At 41.1% G+C, this 20182-nt stretch overlaps 1 protein-coding gene across 4 annotated transcripts in view; it reads left to right on the top strand.

The window, feature by feature from the left end:
* Positions 1-19913, top strand: part of ANKH (ANKH inorganic pyrophosphate transport regulator) — a 165764-nt gene extending 145851 nt beyond the window's left edge. For all 4 annotated transcript variants that reach the window (XM_032789736.2, XM_032789740.2, XM_032789741.2 and 1 more), the window contains 4 exons: positions 11856-11985; positions 13013-13136; positions 13884-13983; positions 16102-19913. In XM_032789736.2, the coding sequence (XP_032645627.1) occupies positions 11856-11985; positions 13013-13136; positions 13884-13983; positions 16102-16218 (471 nt within the window). In that variant the 3' untranslated portion in view covers positions 16219-19913. The remainder of the gene's footprint in view (positions 1-11855; positions 11986-13012; positions 13137-13883; positions 13984-16101) is intronic.
* Positions 19914-20182: the final 269 nt, after the last annotated feature.

Genomic DNA, 20182 nt, shown 5'->3' with positions numbered 1-20182 from the left:
TCACCTTTTGAAAGAATGGCCCTATATGAAACCTGGCCCCAAAGCAGTGGGGCAGCATCTTTGCTTCTTTCCTGTGTAGAGAGGCCCAGAAGGCCTACTACAACATGGCCACTACAGATTACTACCAGTTGAAGGCTGAAATCCTGGCGAGGTCCAGGGTGACAACAACTATAAGAGCCCAGAGGTTCCATGTGTAGAGGTACCGGGACAGCAAAGCACTAAGGTCACAACTCTTTGACTTGATCCATCTAACGTGGAAGTGAGTGTGCCCTGAGATCCAGAGGACAGAGGATTATAGAAGTCTTAGTGTTGGACAGGTTCATGAGAAGACTCCCACCAGACCTAGGAGGATGAGTTATCCAGTATGACCCCTCTTACGATGATTTAGTTGCCCCTGTAGACAGACAGTTAATGATCAAGGAACTTTTTTGGACCACTGGGGAAGAGATGCATCAGATCAAAAGGCAAGTCTCTGCCCCACAGGCCCAGAAGTCTAAAGGGTTGGGCAGCACTATATTGGGGAGGAAGGATGCTGAAGACCAACCTGAGGCTATGAAGGAACAGTGTGATAGGGAAAGACTCAATCGCCAAAAAATAGTAGGATGTCCTGAGAGGGATATAGGTATTATGCCTGTCGGGAACTAGGGCATATAGCAGCCCAGTGTCCTAATGTTGAGGGGCCCATGCAGTGCAGCCTAGGTTATCATGAAGATCCATGTGGCTTGATTAACCTTGTGGGAGTCATGATGATCCCACATAGATACATGCAGCCAGTTAGGATGAATGACAGAGAGACTATTCCATTAGTGGACTCTAGAAGTGCTGTCACACTGGTCTCAGGGAAACTAATGGGGTGTGTCATAAACAGATAGCTACGGGTTAATGTTTCTTTCACCTGTAAAGGGTTAACAAAGGGAACCAAACACCTGACTAGAGGACCAATCAGGAAACCGGATTTTTCAAAGCTGAGGGAGGGAATGTTTGGGTCTGTGTCTTTGTCTGGCTCTTAGCTATGAGAGGGGATCTTTTCTATCTTCAAGCTTCTAATCTTCAGTTTCCAAGTTGTAAGTACAAAGGTAGAAAAATAATAGGCTGTTGTTGTTTTTTTTTTTGTATTTACATGTGTGTAGTTTGCTGGAATGTTTTGAATTGGATATCTTTTTGAATAAGACTGTTTATTCCTTTTTTTTCTTTTAAGCAGTTGATCCTGTATTATTGTCACCTTGATACAGAGAATTTTTATGTCTTTCTTCTTTCTTTTTTATATAAAGTTTTCTTTTTAAGACTTGTTTGAGGTTTTCTCTCTCTGGCTAGGCTAAGGAACAAAAGGGAGGGAAATTCTCTTTGTGTTAGATCTACGGAGGGTGAATCTCTGCAGCACCAGGGAATTTGTGGGAGGGGGAAGAGAGAGAGAATCTTTTCCGTTTCCTTGTATTTGGTTGTCTCTTTGTGGAAGAGAAGAGACATGCTTCTTGGTATTGTGATTCAAAAAGTTTGGATCAGTAATATCTCAGGGTAGCCCGGCGAGGGAAGCCTGGGAGGGGTAAAAGGAGGGGGGGAATGGTTTATTTCTCCTTGTTTTAAGAATCCAAGGAATCTGNATAGGGAAGGTTTTGGGGGGACCAGAGTGTACCAGGCACTGGAATTCCTGGTTGGTGGCAGGCTATCAGATCTAAGCTGGTAATTAAGCTTAGAGGGGTTCATGCTAGCTTCTCAGTTTATGAACGCTAAGGTTCAAATCTGAGTAGGAAAGCTACGACAGGGTGAAACCAGCTTTCTTGGGCCAAATGCACAGGAATAACCTGTGTACATGTGGCTGTCAATTACTATCCGACCATCCCTGTACAAATTGAGGTTCAGGAGAACACTACAAGGGTGGCGGCAGGGGTGGTCCCTAAGCGCCCATATCCAGTTCTCCTAGGATGAGATTTCACAGGGTTTGGAAACCTACTCTTGGTGGATGAATCAGAAGAGGGTAGTGATCCTGGGATTGATACTCTGGCACCAGTAGATAGCCCTCTCCCAGTTTCTCTGAATTAGTCCATGACTTTTCTCTGCAACTGGAAAGCCCTGGAAAGCTGGGCAAGAAAGGAGGAAGGACAAAGGGCTGTCTGTGCTCATAGGTAAGCAATCTCATCCAACAGGTTGGGGAGGGGTGACTCAGGTAGTTCATGAGCCAGAAGCTAGACCTGGTTCTGCTGAGACCAATCCTGGTGGTGCAACAGAAATAGATGCCTTTGGACTTGAATATATTGGGCTCTAGTTTAAGAATTTTGGACAGAACCAAGCCAATAATCCACTGTATCACAATATTAGAAAGACATAGTTGAGGTGAATGGGGTCCTGGTGGAGGGGAAAACCATGATAAAAAGGGACGTATTATATAGAGTAGTCCAAATACAAGACCAAGAAGTGGAGCATTTCCTGGTACCTCAAAGACACCAGAGGGCAGCACTGGACCTGGCCCATCATCATTTGTTCGGAGGACATCTAGGGATAGATAAGACCTTTGATCAAATCCTACAGAGATTCTTTTGGCCAGGAGTTTATATGGAGATCTGACTATATTGTGCCTACTGCCCAGAATGCCACTTATATGTCTCTCAACTGCACTTGAGGGCCCCCAATCAATTACTGAAGTCGTGTTCAAGAAGATAGCCGTAGACCTGATTGGCCCGGGGCCATCAGAGTGTGCTGCTTGTTCTGGATTACGCCACCCAATACTCAGAAGCCATACTCCTACGAAACACAATGTCCAAGATCATGAAGGAGCTGATTCAAATTTTCTCTAAGGTTGGGATATTCAAAGAGATCTTGACAGAACAAGAAACCCCCTTTGTGTCAAAATTGATGAAAGACATGTGCAGTGCTCCACATAAGGGCACTATGAACCTCAGTCTACCATCCACAGACTAGTACCAGAGGGGTAGCCACATTAATCTGGATCTGTAAAAAACGACAGAGTGTCCTGTGGCACCTTATAGATTAACAGGCATATTGGAGCATAAGCTTTTGTGGGTGAATACCCACTTTGTCAGATGCATCCACAGACTCACGGCTTAGTCGAACACTTCAATAGGACACTGAAGAACATGATATGGAAATTGGTGAGCCGGAATGGAAAAATTGGAATACCATACTACCTTACCTGATGTTTGCTATAAGGAGACTTCTCCTGGGTTTTCCCCCTTTGATCCGCTGTGTGGTCACCACCCCCATGGTATACTGGACATTACCAAGGAAGACTGGGAAGAACAGCCTAACCAGGGAGGAACATCACTGAGCATGTGATGTACCTGCGGAACCAAATAGCCCAAGTCACCCCCATAGTGTGAAAACACCTGGAAATAGCACAAGACCCAAGAGACCTATTATAATTGCTGAGTGAAGGGTCAGAAATTTCAGACAGGAGATCTGGTAATGGTGCTGGTGTCCACAGCTGAAAGCAAGCACCTGGCCATATGAAGTAGTAGAAGCCGTTGGGTATGTTGACTATAAAATTCAACAGCCCAAACACCAGAAGCAGATCTACCATGTCTACCTATTGAAGTTCTGGCAAGACAAAGAAGCCAACAACAGGACAACACCCTGCAGCAAGGGGACAAGGAAAGGTATTCCCCTGTGTTTTGTGTTTCTAAATTTGTTTCTCTTTGTTTGGAGGAGGAGCACTACTTGGGCTGCACAGAGGCCTCCCTTGGCAATATTGGTAAATAAACAGAGGTGGAACACAAATAGTGGCCAGAGTGGGGCTGATTTACCCCAGACCCCACCACTGCCAGAGGGTGAAGTTCTAAGTCTGATGAGATGGAGGAAATACCTTGCCACACTACCTACCATGTAAGGTAACAAAATTCAAGCTGGTGCTTGAATGCCACAAACAAAGGCCTTACTCCAATAACACTAAGGGTATGGCTACACTTGAAATTTCAAAGCGCTGCCGCGGCAGTGCTGCGGGAGCACTGCCGCAGCAGTGCTTTGAAGTGTGAGTGTGGTCAGAGCGCCAGCACTGGGAGAGAGCTCTCCCAGCGCTGCACGTAAACCACATCCTTTACAGGTGTAGCTTGCAGCGCTGGGAGCCGTGCCCCCAGCGCTGTGGCACTGATTACACTGAGGCTTTACAGCGCTGTATCTTGCAGGGCTCTGGGGGGTGTTTTTTCACACCCCTGAGCGCAAAAGTTGCAGCGCTGTAAAGTGCCAGTGTAGCCATACCCTAAGCGCCCAGCCTCAGCAAGTTTCACCCTGTGCTTAGTGATTCACAGCATCCCCTACTGCATACACATATTACACTGAATGGCAGTCGTCAGACACATTTATTAGGATCTCTGCCTAATAAAGACATGGTCAGATAAAGACACGCCACCGTTGTTGTAATAGACACATTACACACAAACTCTTTCCCCAATGGCCTACAATGATGCAAGTCTCCAGTTGTTGTGTCTGTCTATTTAGAATGTAAGCTCCACAGAGAAAGGACTATTTTCCTCTATGTTCTGCATGACACTTGGCACGCTGTGAGTATGTAGCAAATATAGTAAATATTACCCTTGTTTTTGCAAAGCTAAAAATCCAGGACGCCAGCCTGCATGGTAGGACATTATTATTAGAGAAGTTTGAGTTCTTTAGATCTTTACTGCCTTTAACCTTCATCATTGCAAACACTTAAGCCCATGCTTAAATATACTACTGTGAATAATCAGTTTAACTTTTCACCATGAATTGATTTCAATTGAACTTCTCTGGGTAGTTTCTTAAGCATGCGCCTAAGTGTATGCAGCATAGGGCTGATAGTCCTGATCCCCATTATAGTCAATAGCAAAACTTTCATTAACTTCAGTGGGAGCAAAACTGGACCGTGAGCATAGAAGTTTTGAACTAATCTACAGTAGTTCTGGAAATAAAGAAAAAAGAAAAGATCTTCTCCTCGTAGCCATATGAGGATACAATTTGAGACACTTTCAGAGAAGGAATGAGCTATCTTTGATGTATAGTAGCATATACTTTGTCCTGGTAATATGCCAGTGCTGCTGTTCAGTATAGCATAGGGAAGGATGTACCAATCTTGGAGGAACAGCATTATGCTACGCAGTATAGTAGCTGACACTGATTTGCAATACAAGAATGATAAAGTTCTTTCATTATAATTTGCTAAATCTGTGGAAGTAGTTTTCCTTTGGTGTCTTAGATGTGTTCCTGAGCTCTTGAACCAAGACACCCCATTGAAATTACAGTCAGGGTGTCACTTTTGAATACAAGGATGACAGATTTCCCAGACGATTGAAAAATGTATGACAGAAAAATCCTTGTTTCATTTAGAAAGTGGAAATTGCTCTTTATGTCTTTGGGGATTTATGCTGTTATAAATCTTTGAAGATATCAGGGTAAACAGAGTTTGCTTAATTTTTCACAGAATACTGCCGTTTTAGCTAGAGGTTACACTGCTATTAAAATTACAGCTTTTGTCATCCTCAAAATTTAGGTGGTTTTAAAATATGTTCTCTTTAACCATGAAAGCAGATAAATTGCTTGCTGTGAGTAGTGTGTTTCTGATTAAAAGAGAACTTTTACTGGAAAAAATAGATTGAACTTATGAAGTGATAAAAGATTGAAATACTTTTGTATTTATTACATATAATAAAATTACTATAATTTCAAAAGGAACTTTTGAGGGAAAAGTTAAAATTTTGACTTCATTATCTGTGTATGTTCTCTGTAGTTCAGTCCCTGGTTTTCTAATAGCAAGGTCGTCTTCAAGGTGACCAGCTATCTGTGTCTAAGAAAAACAGTGCATTGAAGTTAGTGCAATTAAAACTTCACAGTTCAAACTTTGACTTTTCAGAGATAAAGAACAATTCACTTTATGGCTATTTCACCTCAGTGTGGGTGTCTGAGCACGGGCAATAAAATGAAAGATTTGATTGTGCCTGTGTTTGCCCGAAGTTATTTTCTACACTAGACTTTATAGGTAAGTCAATCAGAAAACTCTCCTGCATAGCAACTTTATGCTGTTTCTCAAAACCTGTACAGTATGGCAGTCACAGCACTTTCGCTAATAATAACTGCCACAATGCAGGAATTCACATAGTCACTATGCTGCTATTAGTATCTGTACTGTGCACATGCAAACCTCTCCATTCTCGTTGGTTATTAGATCCCATCTGCTCTGATTGGCTTCTGTATGCTGAATTCTGTTTGCCAGCAAAAAAGATGCCAACTAAAGCAGAAAATGTCCAAAATTCACAATAGCAACCTTTGGCTCATTTCTCTTTCTTCCATCTTACTCTTTGCACTTGTTTTTCAACAGATAATTCAAGATAGGCTGTAAAATAGGCTCAAATCACTGCAGCAAAATATTTATTTTAAAAGAAAATTAGGCCCACATCCACAAACACTGAGCATCGCAATGCCTAACTTTTAGGCACCTCGAAAATTACAGAAACACTGTGATCCTCAAAGCCTGTGTTAGGCACTTAAGCTCCCTCTACACTGAATGGGGGGAGAGGTGTATTAGAATGCAATCCACAGAAGCCAGAATGCTAGATGAGGAGCTGCTTAAGTTAGCCAGAGGGAGATGCTGATGAGAGGGGTTTGTCCTACCCCACCTATTCACAGAGTTTAGTGCCTAAGTCCAGGCTGCAGGAAGACAGAGCTGGGAACCCCTCTCCTGGAGTCAGGTAACTTAGGTACCTAAGTTGTTTCTTGTGAGAGTGAGACACCTGCCTCACTCCACACAAAACAGCCTGAAGAGCAGTGATGGTGCCTATCTTTTATAACTCTTAGCTCAGTGGTTAGAGCATTCGCCTGGGATGTGAGACATGCGGGTTCAATTTCTCCATTGGCCTGAGGGGAAAAGGAGATTTGAACAGGGATCTTCTATCTCGGTCTCTCCTGTTGAAGCTGTTCCACTGTGGATAAACAGAGAGCCTGTGGAGCAGGGGGACCGGACCCAGGGTTTCCCACCTCCTAGGTGGGTGTCCTAACCACTGGGCTACAGACTCATTCACTCTCTCTGACCCAGTGACTCTTCTCCACAGTGCAAGTGCTTCCTCAGGAGAAACTGAGGCAGCCGCACATCAGAATATCCCATAGGTCAGTGGATAGAGCACTCTCCTGAGAGAGTGGCAACCCCCGTTCAAATCCTTTCTTTCCCTCAGGCCGAGGGAGGTAATTGAACCTTCATCCCAGGTGAATGCTCTAACCACTGGGCTAAAAGTTATAAGGCTACTACCCCACTCTCCAAGAATATGAATGGGACTCAGTCCTGTAGGCAGCCGCTAAGCATGCCTACTGGATCAGGTCTCACAGGTGAGCTAAGTGTTTGCCTGCCTATCTTCCTCTGGTTAGTGGATCATTCTGGGACTTAGGTGGGAGATAAGCCTCTGGGCTGTCAGAGGGAGGCAGCAATGCATATGCTCAGAGGCTGAAACTAGGGCACCTAGGGAACTTTGACCCTGAAAATGTAGACTGAGTTTAGGTGCCTACAGTGTTTGGCAGGAGTTTTGTGAATCACAGTAAAGCCTAAAACTTGAATTTAGCTGCCTAAATCCCAAACTTAGGCACTTAAGTCTGAGGTTTAGGCTGCTTAAATTAATCCCACCCTTAATTCCTGTCCATGAGAAGAAAAAATAAAGCTAAATCAGCAGCCTGAAGTAAGTGGTTTTGTCCATGCCTCTGAGCTGTCAGGAAGGTGCCTCTCCATATAGCACAGGGTAAAGTGACTTATTTGTAGAGCCCTGCACGGATACAAAGTTTATATCCGCAGATGCGGATATCCACATCTGTGGAAGTAAATTTTGTGACTCTGCAGTGGCTGTTTACTTGGTGGTGTCAGCTGAAGAGTGTTTGCTTGCATGTTGATTAGAAAAGACAGTCACTGGTACGCAACTAGAGAACAAAGGTGAAATACTGGCCCCATTAAAGTCAGTGGGAGTTTGGCTATTGATTTCAATGGAGCCAGAGTTTCACTACAAATATGTGTAAAAACATGTGGGTCATATAACTGGAGAATGGCTAAGAGCCATGAAATCTCACCATAGATTAAAAAAGAGTCAATTAGATACCAAGGGCATCCTCAGCTCACATCACCACTCATGATTTACTGAAAAGTAAATTAAGTTCTGTTGTCTTGCAATCTGACAGACTGTTATGTTTTAAGGCTTCTGGCTATGGTTTGTTTTATTTATGATCACTCTTTCTCAGCATCAGTTTTCCTGTGGAAGATGAAAAATAACTAACTTTATTTTTAACAACAAAAACAAATTAAATTACAAAGTGTGAAGAATATGCCAGAGATAAACATCAGGGCTGCTGTCCCTACTTCTGGAGAAAGTGCCCTGAGGTCTTTAAAGTGTTGCCAGTAAGGACTTTTGTTTTGTATCTCATCCCAAAGATGGAAAGCTAACTGCACAGAGTTCCCACCACTGTGATGGGGCAATGGTTCAATACTTGCTGAGAGGGAAGAGCATTATGTGCTGAGCCACCACACCACTTCTGACAGCATGGTGCATTTTCTTTGACAATTTCCATTCAGATCCAGACTAACCATAGAAGTTCTTAAATGATAATATCTGACAAGTTCACAGCATGAGGCATTATGGCTGCCAGGCTACTATGGCTTTCCAGCATGCATTGACGCTTTGTACAGGATAAAAGCAGACGCATTTCTATACATTTTAGGTATTGGCAGTGGCGTATTATTGCCTAGGCCGACAAATTTGAGTACCCACGGAGAAGCTCCCCTGCTCCAGCTCGCCCCCTCTGCGAACGTGCCGCCGCGTCCCGTTTCTCTCCTCTCCCTCCTAGGCTTGTGCTGCGAAACAGCTGTTTTGTGGGAAGGGAGGGAAGAGAGAGGAGAGGGAATGCAGTGCGCTGGGGGAAAATGTGGGGCCGGGACAGGGATTTGGGGAAGGGATCCAGTAGGGGCAGGGAGAGGGTGGAGCTGGGGCGGGACTTTGGGGAGGGGGTTGGAATAGGGGTGGGGAAAGGGTGGAGTCGGGGAGGGGCCAGGGGCAGGCGGGGTGACAATTATTTCAGGTCCTAGATGCGGCAAAATCATTAATCCGCCACTGGGTATTGGCAGTAAAGTTAAATCTTTCTTGGAGGCGGTTTCAAAACTAAGCTATTCAGATCTGCTTGTTTGTGTTTCTGAATATTGGCGCTCTATCTACTGTAGGCTAACGTTTTTAAATCATGCTTGATCATCCTAATGTAACAAGCTCCAGACAGACATTATAGGAATACCATATGCTGGGGGTTCTTGGTTCTTGAGTTCTCCTAGGGGTTATTACCATTATACTGATGGCAGTGTCTCTGTGTATACAACTGTTCCGCTCCTCCTATGTGACTGTTGTGAGTGCATGTACATCTGTGTGTGTTTGTGTGCAAACTCAGAAGACATGCACTATTTTTATACTCTTTACTGTTGCATTTGGAATGGAGGAAGGAGATAGGTGCAGTACGATAATATTTGGCATTTCTACAGCTTTCAAAGATCTGTAGCATCCAGGGATCTCACTGCAGGTTATAAATATTAGTGAATTAAGCTCCACCCACCCCCAGCCCCTGTAGTTAAAGGAGGAGGTAGCTAGGGATTTACTGCATTTAGACACTTAAGAGATACTTGACATTCGTATCCATGTCCTTTGGGAGGGTTATATGAACACAGTCCTCTAAGGTCTACACTGCGACTTTAAATCGGTTTAATGGCCGATATACCGATTTAACACTGTACCCGTTCACACGACGTCGTCATTAATATCGAGTTAAACGGCTCCTTAAATCAATTTCGGAACTCCTCCCAGACGAGAGGAGTAGCGCTAAATTCAGAAAGTGATAACTCGGATTAGGTGTCGGTGTGGAACGGAAATCAGACATTATTGCCCTCCTAAGAGGTATCCACAGGCACCACTGACCCGCTCTGGTCCGCATCCGAACTCGGAGCGGAAAGTGGGGGGCCCCCCCCCCCGGTAAAAACAGAAAAAAAAAAAAGGGCCCCCGAGGGAACCCCTTTTTTAGAATGACATTTCCTGCTTTCACGTGTTACCAGCCCGATCAGCACGGGTGACGATAGCAGTTCAAAAGCAAAAGTAGCTCCTGTATTGAACCTTACGGAGATACTAGAATCTGAATCGCTGTCAGTGCGTGAGCAAATCTGTTTTTATCAGAAGCTCCGTTAAAGACAGGAAATGCCAAAGCGTTTGAAAATTAAACTCCAGAGATACACAGCGGTAGCGTACAACCGTTTAACGGGAAGCCAGAGACTCAAACGGATGCTCATGGAGGGAGGAGGGGGATAATGAGGACTACAAGCTACCACTCTCCACAGAACAGTCTCTGAACAACTATTTGCATTCTTGGCTTGAGCGCCCCAAATGTCTTAGCTTAATACATGGGGCTTGCGTGGTTTGACTCGTCAGTCTCTTCCCCCTCCCCCAGCACAAGAGAAGTAAAATAAATAATTCCTTGAGTTAAATGTCACCCTCTGGTGTACTGAAATGCTGCTGGCAGAGAGTAACGCGAGTGTTGACACGGTCAGGATACCGTTTGTGATCTTCAGGGTCCAATGGATTGCTGTGCTAAGGCGTTTGCTCAAAGCCACGTCCGGGAAAAAGGCGCCCAAAGGGATTATCTTGCTGCCATCCACACAAAGGGTGGGGATGAGGCTGTACCCCAGCAACCACCCGGGCAATGTTTTCCTGCCCTCATCAGGCACTGTGCTCTCAACCCGGAAGTGGGAACTATGGGATAGCTGAGAACAGCTACCCAACAGTCGCACCGCTCACTAGAAATCGATGGTAGCTTTCCGGACCATGGACGCAAACAATCGATTTCGTGATCCCACTGTGGACGCGCTAAACCGATTTTATTAGATCTGTTTTGTAATATCAGTTTAAGCTAATTCGAAATAATTGTGCAGTGTAGACGTACCCAAAAGAACATTAATTCCTCAGTGTCTGTCTTCAGGAAGAACTTCTGACAGTGTTTTCTTTTCCAGGGCTGTCGTTGATTTATTTCAGGGAAGGTCAGAAAGTTTTCACGTTCTGAATCTATTTTCTTTTTGTTACTCTGCTTTACGCTTTGTGGTAAAAGCATTTCAGTGTTCAGAGCCACTAAGCACCCGCAACTTCGTTTGAAGTCAGTGGGAGCTGTGAATGTTCAGCACTTCACCAAGTGCAGGGATTGTTCTTATTCGTGATAAGGGGAAAGGTTCCTTGGAAGACCTCTCACAACCTTTTCACCCCGATTTCTGCTTAGGTTAGCTTCTGGCTAGCCCTTTACATGTAAAGAAGCCAGGAATTCTAGAATCCAAACATTGTAAAGTTACACTGTATTAAATTTTCCTGCGTATCAGTTATTAATTTATGACTGATTCATAACCTGCTGGATCTTAGTATTTGCCTGGTTTACTATTTGTTGTTTTTCTCTCTTTCTTTCATCAGTTTATATGTAAAGAGGCAGTAACGTAGGCCGGTAGTTAAAGGGGGTAGCTAGGAGTCAGAACTGGCAAAGTTCTAGTTTATCAATTCATCATGTGATCTTGAGCAGATTACTTAATCTTCCTCTATCTCAGTTTACCCATCTGTACCAATAATATATGCCAGTCTTACGGGGATGGGACTTAATTCATCAATGATTATAACCTGCTCTGAGATCCTTGGATGCTACAGATCTTTGAATGCTGTATAAATGCCAAATATTATTGTACTGCACCTGTCTCCTTCCTCCATTTAATACAGGAAATACTTGCATCATCAGTTAAGGCTGTAGATTAGCAGTTGAACTCCTGTCTCTCTGCTTCTCCTTCCTTGCTTTGCTGTGCAAACTCTTCCTAATGTTGTTTATGTGGTTCTCTTTTCCAGCTCTGTTTTTTGATGTTTTGGACTCCGAACGCATCAGAGAAGATTTTAGTTGACATAATTGGAGTCGATTTTGCCTTTGCAGAACTGTGTGTCATTCCTTTGCGCATCTTCTCCTTTTTCCCAATTCCAGGTAAAAATACAGACCAGTTGACACTAGGGCTGAAGGTATCAGTGTTGTAGCAAGAGTCTGTCACTAGCCAGATAAATTTAGCATACATCCATTTCTTAAATGGACTCAGTGGGAAAGCTAAAAGCGGACATGTATCTGTTCTAAGTGCTTGAGAATGTGCATCGTGCACTGTGTGCTTCTGCCCAACTGCAATTAACTGTGTGTTTGTACAACATCTTGGACAACTGCACAATATCAACACATCTTGATACTGAACAGGGCCCCCAAACAATAAAACTGAATGCTCTCCTTCATAATATATGGATGTTTATTACACTACTAGCCAAAATATTTCCATCAAATATTAAAATGCTGATGTAAATATTATAACCTACGTGTGTACATTGTATGAGTCTTCCAGTGGATCAATATATATCTAAAAGCACAGCTCTGTAAGAATTATGGTCTCCAGATACGAAGTTCTGTTTCAGCAGGTCTGTTCTGCACTTGCCATATATAGGTATCCTTTCTTCCTGACCTTGGGTTATGCATTTTTAATGAGGAGAATGCACCTGCCATATGGAAGAGAAGTCCAAGATTTAGTTGTATTGCTGTCACACACACATTTTTATTTTGCTTTTTATTTTAATGGAGTCAAACTGTCTTATTGTGAAATGTTTTTGGCAGGACAGTTTCACACTGAAGGAAGTTTGCTGTACCTCTGACTGCTTTTTGCACAATTAAAAGCACTAAAACAATTCTGGACTTCCAGTCTAGTTTGCAGTTAAGACAGATTCACTGTAGGTAAAGCAACTGTAAACAAGGGCCATGGTGTTTGTATTTTTTTATACTAAACACTAAATAAATAGTATTTATAATAATAATAATAAATTAATAGTACCTTGCTCTTCAGTAGCACTTTTCACCAGTAGATCTCAAAGCACTTTACAAAGGAGGTCAGTATCATTATTAACATAAAAAAAATGCTCATTCTTCCTTCATTTTCTAGTGCATATTTTGATTATTTTTTCTTCCTTTTTTCTGACAGTGACAGTTAGAGCACACTTGACTGGCTGGCTCATGACACTAAAGAAGACATTTGTATTGGCACCCAGCTCTGTGCTGCGCATCATCGTCCTCATCACTAGTCTCATTGTGCTGCCTTACTTAGGGTAAATTACTGCACTCACCACAGCTCTAATGGAGCCACTCTCCTTTTCCCGCCCCCCATTTCATTTAATCATAGAATATCAGGGTTGGAAGGGACCTCAGGAGGTCATCTCCCCCCTTATTTAACTCTTTGTGTTTCCACCAAAAGCAGAGACTAAAATAAAACCAAAATAGTTTCAAACTCATGTAAATGGTCACTTCCAAAGTTCCAGCCACATCCCTTCTCTAGCTAGGCATAAAACTATTGGCCCTTGTTGAAAATTCTACAGATGTTAATAGAGATGAAACCAATACCCACAGGATGCTGTGAAAACTTATTTGAATTATACAGAAATTACTTTTCTGAAAAATCTATGCAATAAGTATATAAGGAATGGTATCTTTTCTGTAGATTACTTCTTTAAAAAAAACATGTTATTGTCTACAACAAAGCTATCATTCTCAATTAAATTCTATTTTTAGATTGCCTTGGGGCAAAATTTGATTCACAATGGGTCTCCTCTCATTTTCGGGCAATAAAAGATTATAGTAAATAATGAAACTATTTAGGAAGCAAACGTTACTGTAATATGTTATTCTCTCTACCAGTGCCTAGATTTTTGCCCCAGAGAATATTAAATACCTGCAACATTATGCCTTATGTAGAAATTGTTCATTAAAATACATTGGTTCAATATTTTACTGAAAGTATAATTTTTCTATTTTTATTTTTGTTTTAAATCCTACCTTTTTCTTCTTGCCATTCTCAGGGTCCATGGAGCCACCCTAGGAGTAGGATCACTTCTAGCTGGTTTTGTAGGAGAATCTACCATGGTTGCAATAGCAGCTTGCTATGTCTGTCGGAAACAGGTAGGAAACTGGTTGTGTAGAATCCAGTGACCATGACAAACATAGATAACTACTTATATATGGTGACAAGTTGTGTAGAAAACACAATTTTTGTGTAAAGGCCATGTGGAAGTGAATACAATATTCACTTAACTGGATGGAAATGGGTTTTCTCCTCCACCAACACAAACACACACACATTCAAAGTACAGCAAGTGAGAAACTTTACTCATCTGGAGTATTCATGCATCTCTGTGGCCTTGATCCTATATACCCTTATGCTTAGCTTAACTCACGTGGCTAGTTCCATTGATTTCAGTAAGGACTCACATGAAAAAAGTTATGCATGGGTAGAAGTGTTTGCAGGATCAGGGTCAATGGGAATCCCCATGTGAGTATAGTTTCTAATGTGCATAAGTGTGTCTGTGGGATTGAACCCTTACAGATACATTTTCAGGGTACTGTACAAGGTATTTGACGCATAACTTCAGTTAGAAGCATCAATCATCTCATTAGCTAAACAGAATTGTGGGAGGAGAGTGTAGAGAAAAGAATCCTTGCTATTGTGGGGGTTTTTTAATTTAGAAATTTCCATTAGAGGCAAAAAATCAAAAAGCCCTGCACATTTTTACCACTTTTGATTTTATCAAAAATTATGAAATCAGAACCTACCTAGAAGCTTTTGAACTACAAGCTCATAGATAGAAGTTAAGAACAAACTTGAGGCACATCAGCAGAGCAGAGAAATTCACACTGCCTTAGCCCATGCGGTACTCAACACGTGGGTAAATGGAGAACTTTGTTTCTCCGTAGTTGTTAGTTTATCTTTTTCTTGCTCACTAAAATAGTAAGAAAAATCTTATATCCCAAGCTATTCTTGGCTTGTAGTTTCACAACAAATTTTTGTTTACACTAATATTTTTATTATTTGCATGGTATAATTGTCACATCTACAATATTTTTGACCTCTACAATTTTCAGACAAAGTACTTTATTTTTGTAGTATAGTGGAGTGGTAACAACTGGATGATCACATTTGCCTGACAGGTGTAACTGTTACATGTCCAGTGAATCTGAAATGATCTCTTCACCAGCCAATGTGATAATGGCACAATCAACAGTAGTTTTTGCATATCAGTTTATTTTCAGCTAAAAGATTCAATATAGGTAAAATGTTTGAGAGCCACAAACCGGTTTTCTGTATACCCCGCCCTCGTACTCTTACTCAATTAGTATGCCTGATTCACCTGAATCAATAATATCAGTGGGTTTGGGGGGTAGTTTTACAACTGTTTTCAGTATAGAATGGGCAGCCTGCTTGAGAAACAGATAATAAGGAACAGACGTTTCAACTTGATTCTTATTGGGACTGAGGGCATCTTAGGTTTACTCATCCAAAACATCCTGCACGAATAGTATGACTGTCTTGAAAAGACAGACATTAAGCCACGTGCTCAACAGCAGAATGTTGGGAACACAAGTGGCCTGCCTCATACTGACAATGGCTTCTCCTATCAGTAGTGAGCAGAGAACTTGGGTCAACAGGTAAACACTCTACAAGGGAACTGGCCTTTGCTTTTGTCACTTTCTCATAGACCATACTAAGTGTTCTGAACTAGGTAGGACACAGGGATTCTAGGTTCTGTTCCCAGCTGTGCCATTGATTTTGTGAGCTTGAGCCAAGTGAATTAACTTCCTAGTTCCTTTGTTTTCCTCGATGTAAATACACCTTGTGTCTTTGAGAGAAATGTTACTGTACTAGTGGATATCACTATTTTTGTCTCTTGTGCTTCTGACTTGTGATATTTTGGAAGTTAGAACACCACCTTTCACTTTCTGTACATAGTGTTTTCCCTCCAGTTATCCTGAAGTACTTGCCTCACAACACCCCTCTAAGACAGAGGTAACAATAATACCTGTGTTTCAGAGGACAAAATGGACCCATGGGGATGTTAAAGGAAGTTTTTTAATTAACATGACAAATCAGTAGCATACCAAGAGTGGAAGCCAGGAATGTTGCATTCTAAACATTAGACCACATTCCTTCTGATAAGGCCTGACATTTGTAGGATTGAGCTGATGCACAATGAAAAATATAGATGGTCATGTGCTTATGAATACAACCTCTTTTCGACCTAGAAAAAGAAGCGGAACGAAAATGAGACCGCTACAGAAGGCGAAGACTCAGTAATGACTGACATGCCACAGATAGAAGAAATGACAGACATCGTAGAAATGAAGGAAGAGAATGAATAATAAACAGGACATAATTGTTCTCTGCAGGGACACATAGAATGATACTTAAGCATCTTTTCTTCTCTCATACTTTTTTTTGTTTTTATTTTTGTAATAAAGAGGCCTTGATTTAAAAGGCTTCAGATAAATTCTCTAGCATACTGAGTATGCTCACACTAATGAGGGACCTAAAGAAAGGTCTTTGCTTTTGCTTGTTCAGTTGAATTTGTTTTCTCGCTCCATGCAAACACAAAAGATATGGCTGCATCACATGAAAGGGCATTTTCCTCAATACGCATCCATCTTCTTTGGACAATCTGCATTTGTCAGCCAAAGCCCTGCTATGTCTGTGCTATTGACTCTGCTGCCCTCCTTTCTTCCCTCTTCCCTTTTTTTCTTATTGAGAATTTAAAAAAAAAAACAACCTTTGAAAATACAGCTTTATTTTACTTGCTTGACAATGATTTTGCTAGCTAAACTAATGTACCACAGTGGGCCATTATGTTTGTTTTCACTCGTCATTCGGTGTTATGCTGTATATTGTTACAAAACAAGGTAGGAAGGCATGAGCCCCAGTGAGCAAATGGTACATAAAAACAATAAAAGGGATGCGAGAAATACAGGACAAGAATGCTATTTAGCCTTTATTAAGTTATCTGAGATGCAAGATTTTTCCAAAATTGTACACATTTAATGGAGACGTTTTATAGAACACTGTTGCCAAGTCTTACACATAGTTTCCTTATGACCAGTTTCCGTTCTCTTTTCCTGAACAGGGTGCAGCAGTTGGTAGAGTGGTGCAGTTGATCTAAGGGTATGTCCACACTGCAATAAAATACTCATGGTTGATCTATGTTAGGGCTCCTGGGGTTCGGGTTGTGGGGCTATAAAATTTCTGTGTAGATGTTGGGGCTGGAGCTCAGACTCTGGGACCAAGCCGGAAGGTCTGCATTGCAATTTTATAGCCCCTTAGCCTGACCCCTGCAAGCCCAGCCACCTGACACAGCCAGTCGTGAGTGATTTATTGCTATGTAGACATCCCAAGATTCCTTTCTAAGGGAAGAAAAGAAGAAGAAAAGCTTTACCAAAGTTCTGGTCCACTGGTCTAACATAAGTTCTATGTATAATTTCGTTTTTACACTACAGTTTGCTATACAATCATTTCTACAATCTGTGTTCAAAAACATACATATAACTTAGAGTACACCATGGTGTAGCCCTTTAATACATATAGCCCTATCAAATATATAGGAATATTGCTTTAACTCGTTTCCCTATAAAAGTAAATCAAAATCAGTATGGGAGAAGTTTGAGTGCCTGCTGAAGTCCCACATTAGGGATCCAGTTCTACAATTCTTGCTCACACTGAGTAACCCTTGTGAGAAAAGTTCCATAGGAATGAGGAGAACTGCTCACCACATGAGTAAGTGTTGTACAGTGTGAACAAGGTGGGCACTGTTAGGTTTAAGGGGGGCTTAAATAGCATAGAGGGGCTTCACATGAGTGATGTGTATTAGGATGAATTTCATCCTAAATGATTCATCCTTAAATTATGGATTTTAAATCTTATTTAGTAAAGTATATTTTTGTAAGTTTTAGAAGTGAATTATTATTTAATTATGGACAAATTCAGTTTCTAGATTACTTACCAGATAGTCCTTACACTTCAAATAACTGATCAACTCTAAAAACTTATTTTAAAGACTATATCAATATGTGTATATATACATATATGTGTATAAATATATATATTGTATATTATGTGTAATTTATTTTAGGCTACAGTACACTTCCTATTTTTCCGAGTTCAGTAAAAATGTCTCTGATACAGTCCGGTGTTTGCTCATGTATTGGTTGTGCCAGTAGTGAAACATATTGTATCAGTGACCATTGCACCTTGTTTGCCACATTTGTACTGTTTGTTATATGTACAAATGTATTAAGATAAAAAATGAAATTTTGAATGAGTTACAAAAATCAGTCCATTGCTATTGAAAATAGTGCCACAGGACGGGTGAAATTAAATCCATATGGTTTCAATGCTATCAAGAGGCTTTTCCCACTATTCCTTACAGTAGAAGAAATAAACTCAGACAAATCAACTTTGTGCTGTATGAATACTGTGCACACACAAAAATTCATGAGTACAGACTCTCACAGTCATGTGTATATACTCTGTATATAGATTGATGTCACCCATAGTGACCAGTTCAAGATTTTTCTAGTGCCATAGTTTTGCTTTCTCTAGTACATCTGTGTTCAAATTTTCAACATGCAGTTTTTCTGGCAAAACCAGAGCTAAACTGAGAAAATATTTCATTGTAATGTTTCTTCTGGTACATAACTAGAAATTTAAGCAGCAGTATTTTTTAATATTTGTGAGCGTTAAATATTTATGTAGTTAAAATTCCACAAAACCAAGAAAGTAAAAATAAAAAAAAAAATCTAATATTTAAATGCTAAAGCTTTTTGTTTAGCTAGAAGTTTTAGCATATGGCAAATGTCAAATTCTTGGTGATACAACTGGAAGTGTTAAGCCAGTGTAGCAGCTCAGATGAAATTTCAATTGTGGAGAAAAAATGTTTAATACTCCTTGTATATTGAATCTATAAAAATAATCAGTGATCAAGGAACAGCAGGGTTTGAGCAAGATTTGAGATGTTTTTATAGCACCAGCCGTGGCTAGTGTAACAGATTCTGTTTAATCCCGTTTCCAGTGTGTTGTGTGTTTTCTTAAATTGCATTGTTGCAGTAACAGACACATTTCTATACTACATGGTTCAAATTAGAACTTCATGAAACAACGGGATACCTAGTCTGTACTGCAATGAACATGTATTAGTTGTACGCCCACCTATATGAGGTGTATGAAAAACACTCTTCTGCTGCACTTTTTGGCATTAATGGTAAAATTTTCAACAGTCCGTTAGGCACCAAAGTCTCGTTGAAAGTCAACAGTGCTTTAAATCATTTAGGCACCTTTGAAAGTTTTACCCAATACCTTTTCCTTTGTAAAAGGACTTCGCTGAATTCAAGTAGCCTCCCCTATGCATGGTTATCTCAATATTAGTATGCTATCACTGTGGCAAACATAAAGGTATCCCCTTGAAGGTTTCACTGTAAAGAACCAGGGTACAATATTTTCATGAGTGAACCTGCAGGGGGTTACTAGCCTTTTCATGTATTTGTTGAAAATTGCTAAATGATGGAAATTAAACTATAATACAAGAGGAACAAAATTGATTTGTATTCTGCAGCTCAAATGTAAGACCAAGTGTGAACATGCGTTACATGACTGAAAACAAGATGAGTGCTGATGACTGATGATTTTTTTAGAGAGCTGTGGATATTTAATATATACGCAGGGTTATGCTACTTTCTTTGAGCCCTTCCTTTACAGACTCTCTGATAGTGAAGGAACATTTGTTACTGCCTGAAGCAGCTTTCTTAGACTTACTGAACTATGGGCTTGATGGAGAAGGCTCTAGGTTTCCTGGCAAGTACATGACAGGGCCCCATATGGTTCCCAGTAAACAGCTCAACTTCCTGTTTTTGTGCACAGATGTGCAAGGAAAGATCAGTAAGCTGTCTGCTTGATAGCTAGAGCTCCACACACAGGGTCATAGGATTGGGGGAATAACAGAGGATTGTGGGTTTTATTTTCAGTTTGAGTTAATTTATTTTGCTGTCTTATAAATATTTTCCTTTGAGGAACAGATCTTGCTGTCTGCCTTGGTATTATTTTCTGCTTAGTCATGGCAGCATCTTACAGACACAAAAGAGGTCAAAAATAGGCAGCTGGTTGATGAATGCCAGGAGTGCATGAACAATTGTTTTTAAGGTTATTCGTTAAAATCCAATGTTTTGAAGGGTGGCTTCTGTTATTTAACCAGTGTGGTGAGATTGCTTTGATTTCTGCTGTGTTAGAGATTTGTGATCCAATATTTAGAAATGGCCTGTTGTCGGGGATGGGAGGCAATTTAAG

Source organism: Chelonoidis abingdonii, chromosome 2 (genome assembly GCF_003597395.2).
Source record: "Chelonoidis abingdonii isolate Lonesome George chromosome 2, CheloAbing_2.0, whole genome shotgun sequence".
NCBI lineage: Eukaryota > Metazoa > Chordata > Testudines > Testudinidae > Chelonoidis > Chelonoidis abingdonii.
Note: the sequence above shows the minus strand (reverse complement) of the source record. Positions and strands in the feature narration are given on the sequence as shown.